At 51.4% G+C, this 15,562-nt stretch overlaps 1 protein-coding gene across 3 annotated transcripts in view; it reads left to right on the top strand.

The window, feature by feature from the left end:
* Nucleotides 1-6,782: 6,782 nt before the first annotated feature.
* ACLY (ATP citrate lyase) overlaps nucleotides 6,783-15,562 on the top strand; it is a 44,477-nt gene continuing 35,697 nt past the window's right edge. For 2 of the 3 annotated variants that reach the window (XM_019980947.2, XM_019980948.2), the window contains exons 1-5: nucleotides 6,784-6,942; nucleotides 11,421-11,602; nucleotides 12,792-12,914; nucleotides 14,762-14,824; nucleotides 15,258-15,448. In XM_019980947.2, coding sequence (XP_019836506.1) covers nucleotides 11,444-11,602; nucleotides 12,792-12,914; nucleotides 14,762-14,824; nucleotides 15,258-15,448 — 536 coding nt within the window. In that variant the 5' untranslated portion in view covers nucleotides 6,784-6,942; nucleotides 11,421-11,443. Of the gene's footprint in view, nucleotides 6,943-11,420; nucleotides 11,603-12,791; nucleotides 12,915-14,761; nucleotides 14,825-15,257; nucleotides 15,449-15,562 lie in introns of all 3 variants that reach the window. The other variant, XM_019980946.2, reaches the window with a different exon arrangement.

Below are 15,562 nucleotides of genomic sequence, written 5' to 3'. Positions count from 1 at the left end.
TATTGCAGGAGTTCAGTAATTACTCACTGAAGGAAAGAAGGACTATCCTTCTTCTTCTTCTTCTTTTTTTTTTTTAGCAGTAATCATTTCCAAGCTTTTTTGTGTGTGTGGTTTTTCCAACTGTGTATCCCCTCCAAATAATACAATTTAGTTTTTCTTGTTTTAACTCTACCTGATTATTCAAAATGTCTACCCAGAGTAATAAGTCTCTAGCAAAGGCAACAAAAAAAGAGACTTTTAGTAAATACTCAACTCATAGCAATAAATTCAAACTTAAAGACATTGTCAGAAATGACTTTCCAAAGGAGTGGTAGAACTGGTTAAAGCTGGTGCTAATATTGTGTGCTGTGTGTGTGCTCAGGCACTCAGTCGTGTCCAACTCACTCCATGGACTGTAGCCCGTCAGGCTCCTCTGGCCACGGGATTTACCAGGCAAAAACACTGGAGTAGGTTGCCGTTTCCTTCTCCAGGGTTCCATGCGATTTGAATTCTACTGTAACTGTGTTTTTCATGTTCCACTTTCTTTTGCTGAATATTCTGTTATGCGATTCGTTCATGTGTGTGTAGCTGCAGTTCATTCATTTCCCCTGCTGTCAAGTTTCCTATGGTATGAATATGCTACAATCCAGCCAGCCAGGTGTTGAAGGACATCTGGGCTCTGTCTAGTTTTTAGACAATCTCGTATATGTGTCCTGGCACATATGTTTACGAGATACATTCACAGGAGAGGAGCTGCAGGGTCTTAGTGTATATGACTCTTCAACTTAATAAGATAATGTCAAAAGGTTTCCAAACTAGTTACATCCATCTGCCCTCCCATCTGCAATAAGGGCACCTGTCTGTAATAAGGTCACCTCTTTGGACCTCAATTCTCCCTGTACTTCCTTTGTAACATTAGAGAACTGGACTAGGGTTCTTCTGAAATCTCTTTGGGTTCTGTCATCAAGGAGCCTTGAATACATAGCACCTGGGGCTGTGCATCCTTGAAGCAACATCTAAGTTGTGAGGGAAAGTGGTGAACACAACCCATGCTTTAGATGAGGCCTCCCAACATCCCAGATGTCTCTTAAGATTTGTAGTGGGATTTCCCTGGTAGTCCAATGGCTAAGACTCTGCACTCCCAATGCAGGGAGCTTGGGTTCAATCCCTGGTCAGGGAACTAGATCCCAAATGCCACAATAAAGATCGAAGATCCAGTGTGCCACAACTAAGACCCAGCACAGCCAAACAACAACAACAAAAAAGATTGGTATCAGGGTAGAGACTGTGGCCCTGATGGAACTTGACACCTCTTATCTGTACATCATGACCTCTGCTTCTACCTACCCTTTATGTCCCCAAGACAGAACATGACAAAGAGAGACAAGAGGCAAAAATGATGAATCCACTCAGAGATAAGGTAAAACATGGCAAGTAAAGGCCGAGGGTGAGTGATCTGTTGGGGAGAAGTTGTATAGCTTCTGTCTTGGAAAAGGAAGTGGTCAACTGCCTTCTTAGGGGAAAGTTTCCTGAAAGAAGAGGGAATGTCACAGAAAAACACCTGGTGGGGAGGAAGTGGCAGCAGTTTTTCAGACAGGGTGATGGCTTCCCTAGTGGCTCAGACTGTAAAGAATCTGCCTGCAATGTGGGAGACCTGTGTTTGATCCCTGGGTTGGAAGGTCTGGAGGAGGGCATGGCAACCCATTCCAGTATTCTTGCCTTGAGAGTCCCATGAACAGAGGAGCCTGGTGGGCTACAGTCCATGGGGTCAAAAAGAGTCGGATACAACTGAGCGACTAAGCACATAGAGGGTAAATTTGAGGATGACTAGAAAGAAGCCAGCCACGAATCAGTTGGTGTGGCTGGGAAATATTTCCTGAGCACAGATGCTGGGTCTGGTGGACCCTCCCTGGGGCACTTCCCCAGAGCGCACCCGCCCTTGGTTCCAACTGTTGTGGGGAAAAAACTGAGTGTTGAAGGAGTGAGAACTCCCCCTGGTTCTCCAGAGGGAGGATGACGGGTCTCTGTAGTCAGAGACCCATGGCTGTCGCATGATAAAGTGGGTTTAGAACCGCAGGCTTTCAGAGACTCTCCTCCTGGCTGCATCTTCTCCTTCCTCCCCGCTACTGTTCCCCTACGATTCCTTTCCTTCATTCACATATTCAATCCAGCTGATATTCGGTCATGCATACAGTGAGTGCCTAATATGTGTCTAGCCCCCTGTGAGGCACAGGGGACGGCATAATAAACAGGCACACAGCCGAGTCTTGAGGATCTCATCAGCCAATGGGGAGATGCACTGGACTGGATTATCTTTCCCTCCTCTTCACCTGAAGCGGTTGTAGGGGACTGGGTTTCCCGTGGTAGGTGCTCAATGACTATTAGCTGAAATGGATTAAAATCCAGGGAGGAGTCATTAGGTAGTCTAAAGCTTCTTCTTCTTTTTTTTGGCTGCCCTGGGTCTTTGTTGTGGCGTGGAGACTTCTCTAGATGGGGTGCCAGGGCTTCTCTTGTTGTGGGTTCCAGAGAGTGCAGGCTTAGTATTTGCCAAGTGTGGGCCTCTCTAGTTAGGGCTTAGCTGCCTTGTGGCATGTGGAATTTTAGTTTACCAGGATCTAAACCGAGTCCCCTGTATTGGAAGGCAGACTCTCAACCACTGAACCACCAAGGAAGTCCCCAGACTAAAGCTTCTGAAACTGAGATAGAATGCCCAAAGCCTGGCACAAAGATGGTGAGGCAGGAGGTAGATGCCTCCTCCTCCTGCCCCCAGCATAAAACAATTGGAGATTCATTCCTTGTGGACCAAAACTTTAATACAAGAATAGCAGGACACTTAAGGGAGGAGGCTGAGCCCTGCCCCGACCACATATTTCTCATTCCTGAAGTCAGGAGACCTCCCTGACCACAGGTGCTCAGAAAGGCTCCTTGGGAATCAAAGGAGGAGTGATGTCAAGTGATGCTCTACCCATAGGTCTTTGCAGTAGAATCCATCTTGGCTAAGAGATGTGTGCACACATGGAAGGACACTGAGATAAACCAAATATGGATGATTGGCCAAGGGAAAACTGGAAGAATTGCCCCATTTAAGTGATTTAAATTGCCATAATGGTGCAACACAGGGATTCTCCCTCTGAGTCTGCTGGTGTGCCTACCAACATGTACTGTACTCTTTTTCCTCCTAATAAATACTTGCTTCACTACTTTCTGTCTTTGTGGAAATTCTTTTCTGCAAATCCAAAGGGCCAGGGCCCTTGTCACTGACCACTGGTCTAGTGGCTAGGATCTGGTTCTTTCACTGCTGTGACCCAACCCCAACCTCTGGCTGGGAACCCAAGCCTGGCTCCAAGCCATTGCAGCCTGAGGCCATCAACAGTACCCAGGGACAGGAACCTGTCCTCTGCCAAGCTGAGGAGGGAGGTGATTCAAATGGGAAAATCAGAAGAGTTTAAAGCTTTTAAGTCAGAGAACAGAAAGGTAAGAATGGGAGGTCCAAATTGATTCATTTGAGGTAGAGGAGCCTCTGCAGTGGCATGGTGGGGTAATGAGGGAGTCTGGGGAGTCTTGGGGGTCTGCAATGGGCCCACTGAGGGAACTGAAAAACCTCCATGATTGGCTCATGGATCCTCTGGTCAGCACCTCTCCTCTTTCACTCCTTGGATAGTAACTTTCTTGTTGTTCTGCCCAGGATTAGTCAAACCTGGGTCCAGCAACATTGAGATGGGGAACTTAATCACTCAGCAAACACTTACTGACTAGGTGCATGCATGCGAAGTTGCTTCAGTCATGTCTGGCTCTTTGTGACACTGTGGACTGTAGCCTACCAGGCTTCTCTGTCCATGGGATTTTGCAGGCAAGAATATTGGAGTGGGTTGCCATGCCTCCTCCAGGGGATCTTCCTGACCCAGGGATTGAACCCACATCTCTTACATCTTCTGCCTTGGCAAGAGGGTTCTTTACCGCTAGCACCACCTGGCAAGCCCATTGACTAGGTCCCAGGCCCTATTGAAAGTGCTGGAGAGAGCAGCCAGAAAATACATACATCTGCAATATATTGAAGGATAAGTTGTTAGAAATGGAATTGCTGGGGCTGTGGACACGTGCATTTAAAAATTTTCTCAATATTGTCAAATTGATGTACAAAGTTTATGACAGCCTAGATGCCTGTTTCTGGATGTGTAATTTTTTTTTAAATTTTATTGAAGTATGGTTGATTTGAATTTTATTGAAGAATTTTATTGAAGTATGGTTGATGGCTGGATGGCATCACTGACTCGATGGACATGAGTCTCAGTGAACTCCGGGAGTTGGTGATGGACAGGGAGGCCTGGCGTGCTGCGATTCGTGGGGTTGCAAAGAGTCAGACACGACTGAGCAACTGATCTGATCTGATCTGATGGTTGATTTGCAAAGTGTTAATTTCTGCTTACAACAAAGTGATTGTTATACATATATATAATTTTTTTACAGTCTTTTCCATTATGGCTTATCAGAGGATATTGAATATAGTTCCCTATGCTATACAGTAGGACCTTGTTGTTTGGCTGGTTGTATCTCTCTAACCAGGGGGATAATTGCTACACAGTAGATTCTCCCTGACTGCAGTCTTCCCACTAGCCCACAAAGATCCTGAGTTGCTCAGATATGCAGATGACACCACCCTTATGGCAGAAAGTGAAGAGGAACTAAAAAGCCTCTTGATGAAAGTGAAAGAGGAGAGTGAAAAAGTTGGCTTAAAGCTCAACATTCAGAAAACAAAGATCATGGCATCTGGTCCCATCACTTCATGGGAAATAGATGGGGAAACAGTGGATTTATTTTTTGGGGCTCCAAAATCACTGCAGATGGTGACTGTAGCCATGAAATTAGAAGACGCTTACTCCTTGGAAGGAAAGTTATGACCAACCTAGATAGCATATTGAAAAGCAGAGATGTTACTTTGCCAACAAAGGTCTGTCTAGTCAAGGCTATAGTTTTTCCAGTGGTCATGTATGGATGTGAGAGTTGGACTGTGAAGAAAGCTGAGTGCCGAAGAATTGATGCTTTTGAACTGTGGTGTTGGAGAAGACTCTTGAGAGTCCCTTGGACTGCAAGGAGATCCAACCAGTCCATTCTGAAGGAGATCAGTCCTGGGATTTCTTTGGAAGGAATGATGCTAAAGCTGAAACTCCAGTACTTTGGCCACCTCATGCGAAGATTTGACTCATTGGAAAACACTCAGATGCTGGGAAGGATTGGGGGCAGGAGGAGAAGGGGACGACAGTGGATGAGATGGCTGGATGGCATCACTGACTCGATGGACGTGAGTCTGGGTGAACTCCGGGAGTTGGTGACGGACAGGGAGGCCTGGCGTGCTGTGATTCATGGGGTTGCAAAGAATCGGACATGACTGAGTGACTGAACTGAACTGAACTGAAGGCCAGAAAAGGAGTACCTTCACAGGAGGTGTTTTCTTTAGCTGTGGAGAGGTAGTCCTTCTCCAAGATGGGTGCTATTTGGGGAGATTCTGAGTAGGGGTGGAGCTCATTCCATGTAGGAGTGGAAGGCTCTCTATGACCAACAGGAGAGAGGAGCTGAGGAAATGCTGTTTCAAAAAGATGCCTGTGAGGGAAGGGACCAGAAACTGACATCATCAGGGATCACTTTGTTCAGGCATGGCCAACAAGTGTATTGGGGGGAGAAGGATTTGGCCAGGTTTTTGTGTACAGCAATGTGGTAGCACTGTTACAGTGTGACCCCAGCGCCTGGCAGGAACACAGACATGTGGTCTGTTTGCACACTGCGCTGACCCTTTCACCTGAGCTGCTCAGCGCATGATCCTCCTTCCTGGAGCTAGACAGCTGTTAGGGTCAGGGAGCAGCTCGAGAGAACTAGAGGACTGGGATGGACATAGGAAAGCTCCAGGATGTCTCAGCAGTAAATCTATGTCTTGGTTTCTAGGACTGTCTGATTTTAAAAATTCTGTCCCACAAGTTCACCAATACCTGTCAGACCAGGTGTCCCAGTTTTTGATTTGGAAAATGCACTGTTTCCCCGGTAATGGAGAAGGGGAAGGCAGCAGTTCATTCATTCCTCTAGTCTAAGCGTGAGATAGTGGGGGCAGGGCGGAGAGCCCGAGCAGCAGAGATGGCCCCAGCCTTGCGCTAGAATCTCTCATTGAATTCTCTGCTCTGTGCGCCCAGGTGAGTGGATGAGTGGTGGTGACTGACGCGAGGTGGTGATTGACCCCTCCTAGCCCCACCTGCTCACGCGGTCCTCCGCCCTATCCCATTTACAGTGGGAGGTCTCATCTATCTCTGCTCTCGGCCTCGCTCCACCAGCTTAAGGAAGAGAGTCCACGTGCAAATGGGCAAGCAGTCTTGCAAAAAGTAGGTCTAAGCAACTGGGTTCGATGTGGCCGATTTCAAGCTGCCAGTTTCTCCCAAAGCGAGATGGGAAGGAGACTCTGGGTCCCCAAGGCTGCGATACAGCCCATTCGGCCAACACCCCAGCCCCCACTCCCCAACGCCCCATCGCAGCGGCTCTAGGCCCACCTCCTAAGCGATCAGGCCATGGCCCCCAGCCTCGTAAGCTCCCCTCCCAGCGTAGCCCGGCCCATCTCCCCACCGGAGGCCCCGCCCCCGACCCCTCCCTGGCTTGGCAGGCTCCGGAGAGGCGGTGCCCGCCAGCCGTCCGAGGCAGACGCACCAGCGGGACTACAAGTCCCAGCAAACCCTGGGGCCTGGCCTCGGGGGCGGGGCTATATCAGGCAGCGAATTGGGAGGAGGTCTGGCGCTCAGGCTAGGGAATGCGTGTGGCCAATGGCCCGGCGGCTCGCGCTGTGTGCCGATGGGGGCGGGGAGAAGCCCGCCAGCGCCCGGACAAAAGCCAGGTCTCCGGCGGCTGCGGGAGGCTGGAGCGCTCCTAGCAGTGGGCGGTGACTTGGGTTCTGTAGACTGAACGCCGCGCATAGACTTTCTCGGAGAGGTGAGTGGCCGACGGCTGTTTTCGCGAGATGGACCCCACCTGGTCCAGGAGCTTCCTGCTTCCCTCCCCCAACCCGGAACCGCCTCCTTCGAAGCCAGCTTGGGGCTCACGCGCGCTCCCTGCACCTGCTTGGAGTTTTGGGGGTCTTAGTTTTAGGTTAGCCTTCGCTGGGATCCCGGCCGGTGGCCTCGTGTCGCCCTCCCCTCCCCCGCCCCAACTCCTCCACATTCTAGTTCCCGGAGTTTGCACAAGGCTGGCCGCCGTTGTTGCCTGCCTTCCCTCCGCCGTATTACATCGCCCCTAACTGGCTCCCCTCATCCCCACCCCGGGACTAGTCGCCGGGCCTCATCGGGCTTTCTGTGGCCACCTCTTGCCCCGATCTGGGTCCCTCCACCCCCGCCATCGGATGCCCGGCAAAGGAGGTAGAGCGGTGGCTAGTCTCCCCACTCCTACTCCTCACCAGTCGGTTCAGGCCCTCCCTTTTAGTTCTGTGGAGAGTCGACTGAGCCCCGCGCCAAAGTGGAAGGAGCGAGCAGGGCGCGCAGCCGCCGAAGACCACACTTGGCAGGGCCAACCCAGGCCTCGCCACGAGGAACTATCCTTGGATGGGCGGTGCAGGGAGGACTCTCCTAGCTCTGGGGGTGCCGTCAGGCCCAGCCGCTAAGCGACAGATGGCCGGGGTGCCCGTCTCTCTCCCCACCCTTGGCGTTGATGCCGAGCTTGGCCGAGACAGGGTCCTCCAGGGGCTGGAAGATGCTGCCGCCACCCTGCTGTCGGGATTGGCAGAGGGCCAGTCCCAGCGCCTCCTGCTCTCCAACCTTGGCGGATATCAAGGAGTTCTACCATTAGGTGGTCCTCCGGAGTCTGCCTGGGCAGAGGATTTTGCGGGGGGAAGCAGTGCATAGCACAGTTTGGTCAACCAGCCCACTCCTCTCTTCACCCATTAACTTTGCACTGTTTCAGCCAGCTCAGATCATTGGATTTCTGACATTCTGAAATGTTGGGTGAAGGACACCGGGTAGACCCAGCTGCCCAGAGGGGTGTTTTCACTTCTTAAAGAGCTACTGCTGCTTTTTTTTTTTTTTTAATATTTAAAGAGCTTCTTAAACAGCTTGGAAAATGATAATGGGAACAGCTCTTGAGCTCAGCTGGGTGGTAGGTGTCTCCACTCCCATTCTGCATTATGTTTGCTGCAGTAGGGGACCCTCAGAATTTTGTCCCTCTCTTTACTCCAGGGATTGCCTGGCCTTTCCAAAAAAAAAAAAAAAAAAAAAACACCACTCCTGTGGATACTAACCTTAAAATAAGTGCTCTTTGTCCTCCTCACAGAGACCCTACATAGCATCCCCAGTGGTTCCTCTCCACGGGCTGTGTCCCAGGGGTACAGTCCTGGGGAACAAACTCCTTTCATTCAGCCTTCCCTGTGGGCTACTTCTGCCCTCCGTGGCTGCTGTGGATGAACTCAATTCTGGGTCACTTATCCTGTCTGCAGAAAAGACCCCATTCAGCTCAGAAGGGCCCTCCTTTCGATTGAGAGAGAGAGTGTGTGTGTGTGTGTGTGTGTTCAGGTCCCCTGGCATGATTTTCCCCAAATTTACCTAGGTAACAGTTCCTGGGACCCCAAAGTGGACCCCTTGGATCTTCGCTCTGCCCTGAAATCATCTCTGACCAGTCTGACAGCATATTCAGTTATTCAGTTACTGGGGAGGCAGCCCAGGACTCTGCAGTGGTGTGTGTGTGTGTGTTGTGTTCCCAGCCCAGACTGGTTTACACTTTAAGTCCCTTTGTCACTTGAGCCAGTGTTCTTAGCTATGGGTCTCTGGGCTGTCAGATCATGGTCACAGGTCACCATCTTGAAGGGATAAGCGAAACAGGGTATGTGTACATTTTTCTGGGCTTTTCTTCTGGTGCTCGAAAGAGTCTGACCTCAAATAGGTTAAGATCCACCACCTTCAAGAGACTCCCCCGAATGATTAAACTTGTGATTTATCTCTACCCAGTCTACTCCCTGGCTTTGTGAGCCTTCTTACCCTGTCTTGATAAATATGCAGAGGCCAGATTCTTTCCCTGTCTTTTTACTCTGTCCTGTAAATTCTCTGTCTTGGCCTTGAGAGGGCCTGCCCCATCTATGCCAAAGTGCTCTGATGGCCAGTCTGTGTTTTGGTGAGCTGGCAGAGCTTTTCTATCTTGTGCCATTCCCCTGTTGTCAGCTCTCCCATCCCTCTCCTGAGCACCAGAGATGAGTTCTTGGATTTGAGATCTGAACTAAGGCTCAAGGAAATTGTGATTTTTTTTCAGCTGCAGAAGGTCCCTTTTCTCATCCAGGTTCTTTCCAAAGTTGGGTCTTTGTATGGGGTAGGGGGCGGTCGTTGTTCTGGGAGTGTCTCTCTGCTGGAGAGGCTTAGCCGGGGTTGGGGGGGCGGGGGCGGGGCGTCCTTTCTCTTGGAATTTGTGATTAGCTTGTGAGCGACTGAACTGAACTGAACTGAACTGATGTGTCCTAACCACTAAGAGTGGTCGGCGGCTGCTCTCTCCTTTATCTGCTTGATCTGCCCTGGGTTGCATTCTGTTTGGGAGAGGGTAGGGGCACATTTATGTACCCATCTGATTTCAGGACCAGTTTTTCTGGTCTGAGTCAAGAAGGTTGGGAAATGGAGCTGGAGTGGGTGGGGGATGGAGGGGTATGGGGGAGTGGGGCTGATTGAGGCGTCTCCTTTGGAAACTCATATTGAGAAGGAGCCGGAAGTCATCCCAGGGGAAGGCGAGAAACGGGAACGTTTCCTCTGAGCCCCTTCCCAGCTACCCGCCTTTGGGCCAGACACCACACTGAATGCACCCTTTGTGCCTTGCTGGAGGATAGCTGGGAGGCTCAGCCAGCCAGTCAAGCCAGGATTAGAACCTGAAGCCCAGCCTGGAGAATTGGAAAGGAGGTGCAGAGTGGCCCCGGAAACTCTGGCCTTCCCTGAGCTAGAAATGGAGACACCAACCTTCCTGAGTATGTAAAGCAGCCAGCCCTTCAGCTCCACCCTCCTTTATTTACACTTGGCTTTTCTCTCCCAGTAAATTCAACAACCTCAATTCTGAATCTTTGTGAGATAGGAGTGACTTTTCCTGATCTGGCCAAGCTCTTGTCAGGAATGACTTAGTTTCCTTTCCCTTCCTGTCTCCCCGCCCTTTATCTCCCCAAATTGCTCCAGGCACTACCCCAAGGGAGAAGGGGTGTGTCAGGACAAAGTGACAGGGAGGGAAGGTGAAGTTGTCATCACAGATCCTTCTGTGAGGTGAATGGGGGAAATGGCCTGGCTCCTGGACAAGTGGTCTTTTCTGTCAGGCTGACTGTGGGATTTTCTAGGGACCAGGAGTGAGAGGGTTTGAGTTCAAATCTCAGGACCCCTGCATATTAATTAGGCTTCTTGGGCAAGTTGCCTTAACTCCTCTGAGCTTTTATTCCTCATCTAAGAAATAGGGCTGTAGGAACTTCCCTGGCGGTCCAGTGGTTAAGAATCTGTGCTTCCACTGCGGAGGGCATGGGTTTGATCTCTGGTTGGGGAACTAAGGTCGTGCATGCCACGTGGTGTGGCCAAAAATAAAAATAAGAAATAGGACTCTCAATCTCCATGCACCTCCTAGGGCTCACCTACATGTGACCCAGGATGGCTTCTGCCTCTGTTCCCCTAGTTCTGGCTCGGTTAGAAATGACCGGTATGGGTGGTTCCCAGAGAGGACTCTGTTTTGCTCTAAATGAGTAGCTGGATGACTCAGTGGGGTGGGTGGGATGCACTGAAGGTCACAGTTCCCCGCCCTGTGTCAGCTCTGAACTTGGGTGGGAGTCTGGTGTCCTGGGAGAAATGGGCTTTGACATAGCTCTTCCTCTTCACTCCTGGGGGGCTTGGTCCTGCGTGAGGCTAAATAGACTTGTTTACCCAACCTTTGGGCTGGTGATGTGTGTGAGTGTGTGAAATGAGTGAGTGAGTGTGTTGGAGACCAGACATGGAGGAGGGGTAGGGCCAGTCTTACACTATTTAACTGTGTTCCCCGCAGGTCACAGAACTAGAGGGTGCATTTCAGGGTCTTTGTGCCCATCTCGGGTGGGACAGGCACTCAGGTTTGGGTCACATGCCTGCTATTATGGTCTCCCCATCCAGCTTTCTTTGCTCCAGGGTGAATGTTCGTGAATGTGCTCTTGGGTGAGCTAGTTTGCCTAGAGAGTAGAGGCCACGAGTCCCCGGGGAGGTAACTGCCATCTTTGTTTTTCTCCTCTGTCCTCACCATCATTTCCTAATCCGCACTGTCTGTGGTCAGTGCTGTTTGAGATCTCCCTTCCATCCTTCCTTCTGGGGCAGCCCTCTTCTCCCTCTGGAGAAGCACTGAGATCAGGTTTTATGGTCTGGGGGCAGCTGGGTGGGGGTCTGTCCTGCTGGAGAAGATAGCACCTCCATCTCCCCGCACCCTTTGACCAGCCCCTCTCTCCCCAACAGGTAGTGCAGGGCCTTCTGTAACCATGTCGGCCAAGGCGATTTCTGAGCAGACAGGCAAAGAGCTCCTCTACAAGTACATCTGCACCACCTCGGCCATCCAGAACCGCTTCAAGTATGCCCGGGTCACCCCTGACACAGACTGGGCCCGCCTGTTGCAGGACCACCCGTGGCTGCTCAGCCAGGTGAGCCCTCCCCGCCACCCCCCCCCCACCCCTCCTCCAGGCCCAGATGTCCCCTCAGAACAAGTGATGGCAGATGGCCTGCCTGGGTGGGCAGGGTGCAGGGGGCTGAGCGCGTTTTGTGTTCAGCCCTGTGTGCCGCATGCTGAGGTGCTGAGCCTGGACTGGAACTGGACAACTGAAGTCCGGGTAGCGGCTCTCTGGTTATTAACCATGTGGCCTGGGGCAAGCCATTTCACCTCTCTTGAGTTTAAGGACTAGTAATAATGCCTGGAAAGTCTTTAGTCTGCTGCCTGGCATTTGGTAAATGCTCAGTAAAAAGCACCGGCTCCATCAGGAATATGTCAGGGCCATGAGGAAATGTGATGCTGTACTTTGTGTAGATGGCTGATAGAATCCACCCAGAGTAGGGGATCCTCTCTGTAGATCCATTTAGACGTCTCTGGCAGGTCCCAGAGAACTAGGACCAGTGAGGGGGGTGAGTGGGAGGGTGTTCAGGGATGCAATTTTCCTTCCTCTATGAGGCAGCCCAAACCCCAAACCACAACGGGAGTTGGTGAACTTCCTGGTACTGGAGGTATGTGAGCAGTGGCTAGGGGCTGCTTGTAGATCTTGTAAATGGAGTTCAAGTACAGGGATAGGGTTGACCAGATGTCTTCTATGGTGCTTTGTCACCCTAGGGCTCTGTCTTTCTAGTCTTTCTTTTTGGAATGTGGGTGCCAATCCATATTCTGAGATGTTGAATGAAGCTAAGATACCACATAGGGAGGGTAGGGAATCCTTTACTCATTCAGCAGCTATTCAATGAGCACCTACTCTGTGCCAGACCCTATCCTGAGCCACGACAGCTCTAGATTCCCGGTTGTCAAAGATGTTGGCTGGGATAGGTGAAGGAAGCTTCTGGGAGCTGACCTTGAAGATGGGTGGAATTTACCTTGGGGGTGGGGTGAATTGGAAGCCACCCAGGGTATCCTGTGCTTTGGGGCCCTAGACTATTAACTCTTAACTTTCCCCTCTCCTTCTTTGCTCTAAATACAGACCCCTCTTGGAGATTCCCTGGTGGTCCGGGGGTTAGGACTCCAGGCTCTCAATGCCAAGAGCCTGGGTTCAATTCCTGGTCGGAGAACTAGATCCCACAAGCCACATGGCTCAGCCAAAACACAAAACAAGCAAACCAACTCTCTTGTTCCAGAGCTTGGTGGTCAAGCCAGACCAGCTGATCAAACGGCGTGGAAAGCTGGGCCTAATTGGGGTCAACCTCACTCTGGATGGAGTCAAGTCCTGGCTGAAGCCACGCCTGGGACAGGAAGCTACAGTGAGTCTGGGTGTAGGGTTGGGGTGGATGTGCTGTGGGAACAGAAGCAAACATGGTTGCTTTCAGATCTGCAGCCCTATGGATCACCCCCATGACTGGTCCGATTGCAGCCTGGGGAGGACAGGAGTCCTGCAGAGCTGGTTTATGTAGTAGGGCCAGTTGGATGCTCATTCCGAGCTCCCCTAACAGGGAATGGTGAGATGTGCTGTACAAGTAGAAGTATTACAGGCACTTCTGTGGTGGTCCAGTGGTTAAGAATCTGCCTTCCAGTGCAGGGGATGAAGGTTCTATCTCTGGTTGGGGAAGTAAGATCCCATGTGCTGCAGGGAAGCTGAGCCTGAGGAACCCGAGCCAGGCCGAAATAGTCTGTTCCTTTAACAACAGTTCCCAGACCTACTCTGGGAACTCCTTTCTTTTCAATTACCAGAACGGGTAGGGTAGCTCACCATGACCTGCATACATAAGAGGCACAATAAAGAAAAAAAAAAAAAAACTCGAAGGGAGATGCAGAATCATTTAGGCAGAAACCATCTTGGGCCAAGAATCTAGGAGGAGACAATTAAGGAGACAATTAATCCTGAAGTCAATTCAGTTCTTGTCTTCTCCCAGCTTGTTGATTAATTTCAACTCTGTAGGTGAGAGTTGAAGCGAAATATGGCTTAGGAAGGCTAAGTGATGCCCAGAAATAAAATTGCATTTCTTTTTCTTCTCCCCAAGGGAGCTGGAGAACTGAAGGGAGGGAGTGGACCAAGGCTTGGCTTAAGCCGGGGAGGATGTGCTGTCCACACCTGGCTTTGTCCCATCTGGGGTGACTGTGGATCAGGGTTGAGCTGTTCTCTAACTCGATCTCCCCAGAGTAGGATGAAGGTGGTGATGGAGCCATCTTCCTTTTTACCCGGGCTTCCTTAAATCAGTTCTTCTTGTTTAATTTCCTGTTTCTGGCTCTCCTGGATAAAGAGGGATCCCTGAAGTTATACACGGGCTTGGGGGTGGAGGGATCTTGACCTTCATGCCCCCAGGCCTTTGGGGAGAGGACAGCAGGGTTGGGGGGCTGAGCAGTGTCCCCAGGGAGGTCCTCATGCTTCCTTTTAGCTGGCTTTTGTCAGGGGGTGGGGGGAAACGCTGGGGACATCTGAGCTGGCAGCAGTGTCAGCCCGGGCAGGAGCGGCTCATTACCTCTGATGGATCACTGTCTGGTCCCTGACTCAGCAATGACGCACTCATGGGCGGGCGGGGGCTTCGGGACACATGGGGAGGGCGGGTGAGGACTGTCTTGCCTTGGCTGCCGCCAGGGACCCACTCAAACTGATTAGCTCTGCAGGCCTGTTGTCCTCAGCGGGGAAAGTCTGTGCAGAAAAGTTTTCCCTGTCAAGCTCCATTCTCTCTCCCTTCCCCAGCCATTCCTTGCGCCTGCGACTGGGTCTCCCTGCCTGAGCTCTGGGATCGATAACCTTGATTTGTCCGAGCACGTGATCTGTGGAACAGCAGAGGGGTAGAGGCTCCAGATCGCTGCTTTTGGGGGGCGGGGCCACATTACAGCTCATTTGTCACCCTCCAGAGGAGGTGGAAAAGAAGATGTGAGACATTTTAGAAGTGTCAAAGTGTGGCTGGCACAAGGGCAGTGGGTGGAAGAGGGGGTCTCATGAAGACTTCTTTAATGTAAGAGTCTGTGACCCCATTGCCCTAGTTTCTGGAAAGATCTCTTTCTGGCAGGTGGTGTGGCAGTAGTGCTGGGGCCCCACCTCTGATGGACGATTGAGGTGGAAGGAGCAGAGGCTCATCCCTCCTCTTGCCCCGCGAGCAAGGCGTGCCATCCGCCTGAGCTGTATTTCCTTCAATCTCCATAGGTTGGCAAGGCCACAGGCTTCCTCAAGAACTTCCTGATCGAACCCTTCGTCCCCCACACTCAGGTATGTGTGAGGTGGCTCCCAGCTGGGTCTTTGCCCTCTGGGAGCATTGTGCCTGTTGATCCTAAAATGATGAAAGGAGAAATCAAGCTGCTGGAGAAAAGTCAGAGCAACCAAAGTCTCTGAAGCTGCGCTTTTAGGGTCTGAGGGTGCTGTAGAGCGGGGAGTTCAGAGATGAGGGGAAGGGCTTAGTTTGCGGCAGAAAGGAACCAGCACTGGTAACAGAGGGGACTTCCCAGTGCTGGAGTGAGCAGGACTTGAAGGGAGGACCTTTACCCCGGAGCAGGTCACATTGGCCCAGTCTGGACTGTCAGCCAGCAAGGCAGTGGCCTCTTGTCCTTGAGGTCTCACCCAGTAGGAGGTGTCTGTGGGATTTTAGAAATGATACTACTGGGGCTGGGCCCCTCACCCATATTTTGCCCTCTTCCCTCGTAAGGAGGAAGAGTTCTACGTCTGCATCTATGCTACCCGAGAAGGGGACTATGTCCTGTTCCACCACGAGGGTGGGGTGGACGTGGGCGACGTGGATGCTAAAGCCCAGAAACTACTTGTCGGCGTCGATGAGAAGCTGAATCCTGAGGACATCAAGAAACACCTGCTGGTCCACGCCCCCGAAGACAAGAAAGAGTTGAGTGAGAGGGATGGCAGGGTGGTGGTGGTATAGGAACGGGGAAGGCCGACAGCTCTGGGTACAGGGGGCAAGCGGAGTGGTCTTCCCTGTCTGGGCACCGGCTACCCCGC

This window comes from Bos indicus, chromosome 19 (genome assembly GCF_029378745.1).
Source record: "Bos indicus isolate NIAB-ARS_2022 breed Sahiwal x Tharparkar chromosome 19, NIAB-ARS_B.indTharparkar_mat_pri_1.0, whole genome shotgun sequence".
In the NCBI taxonomy this organism is placed as follows: domain Eukaryota; kingdom Metazoa; phylum Chordata; class Mammalia; order Artiodactyla; family Bovidae; genus Bos; species Bos indicus.
This window is presented reverse-complemented; position numbering and strand designations above follow the sequence as displayed.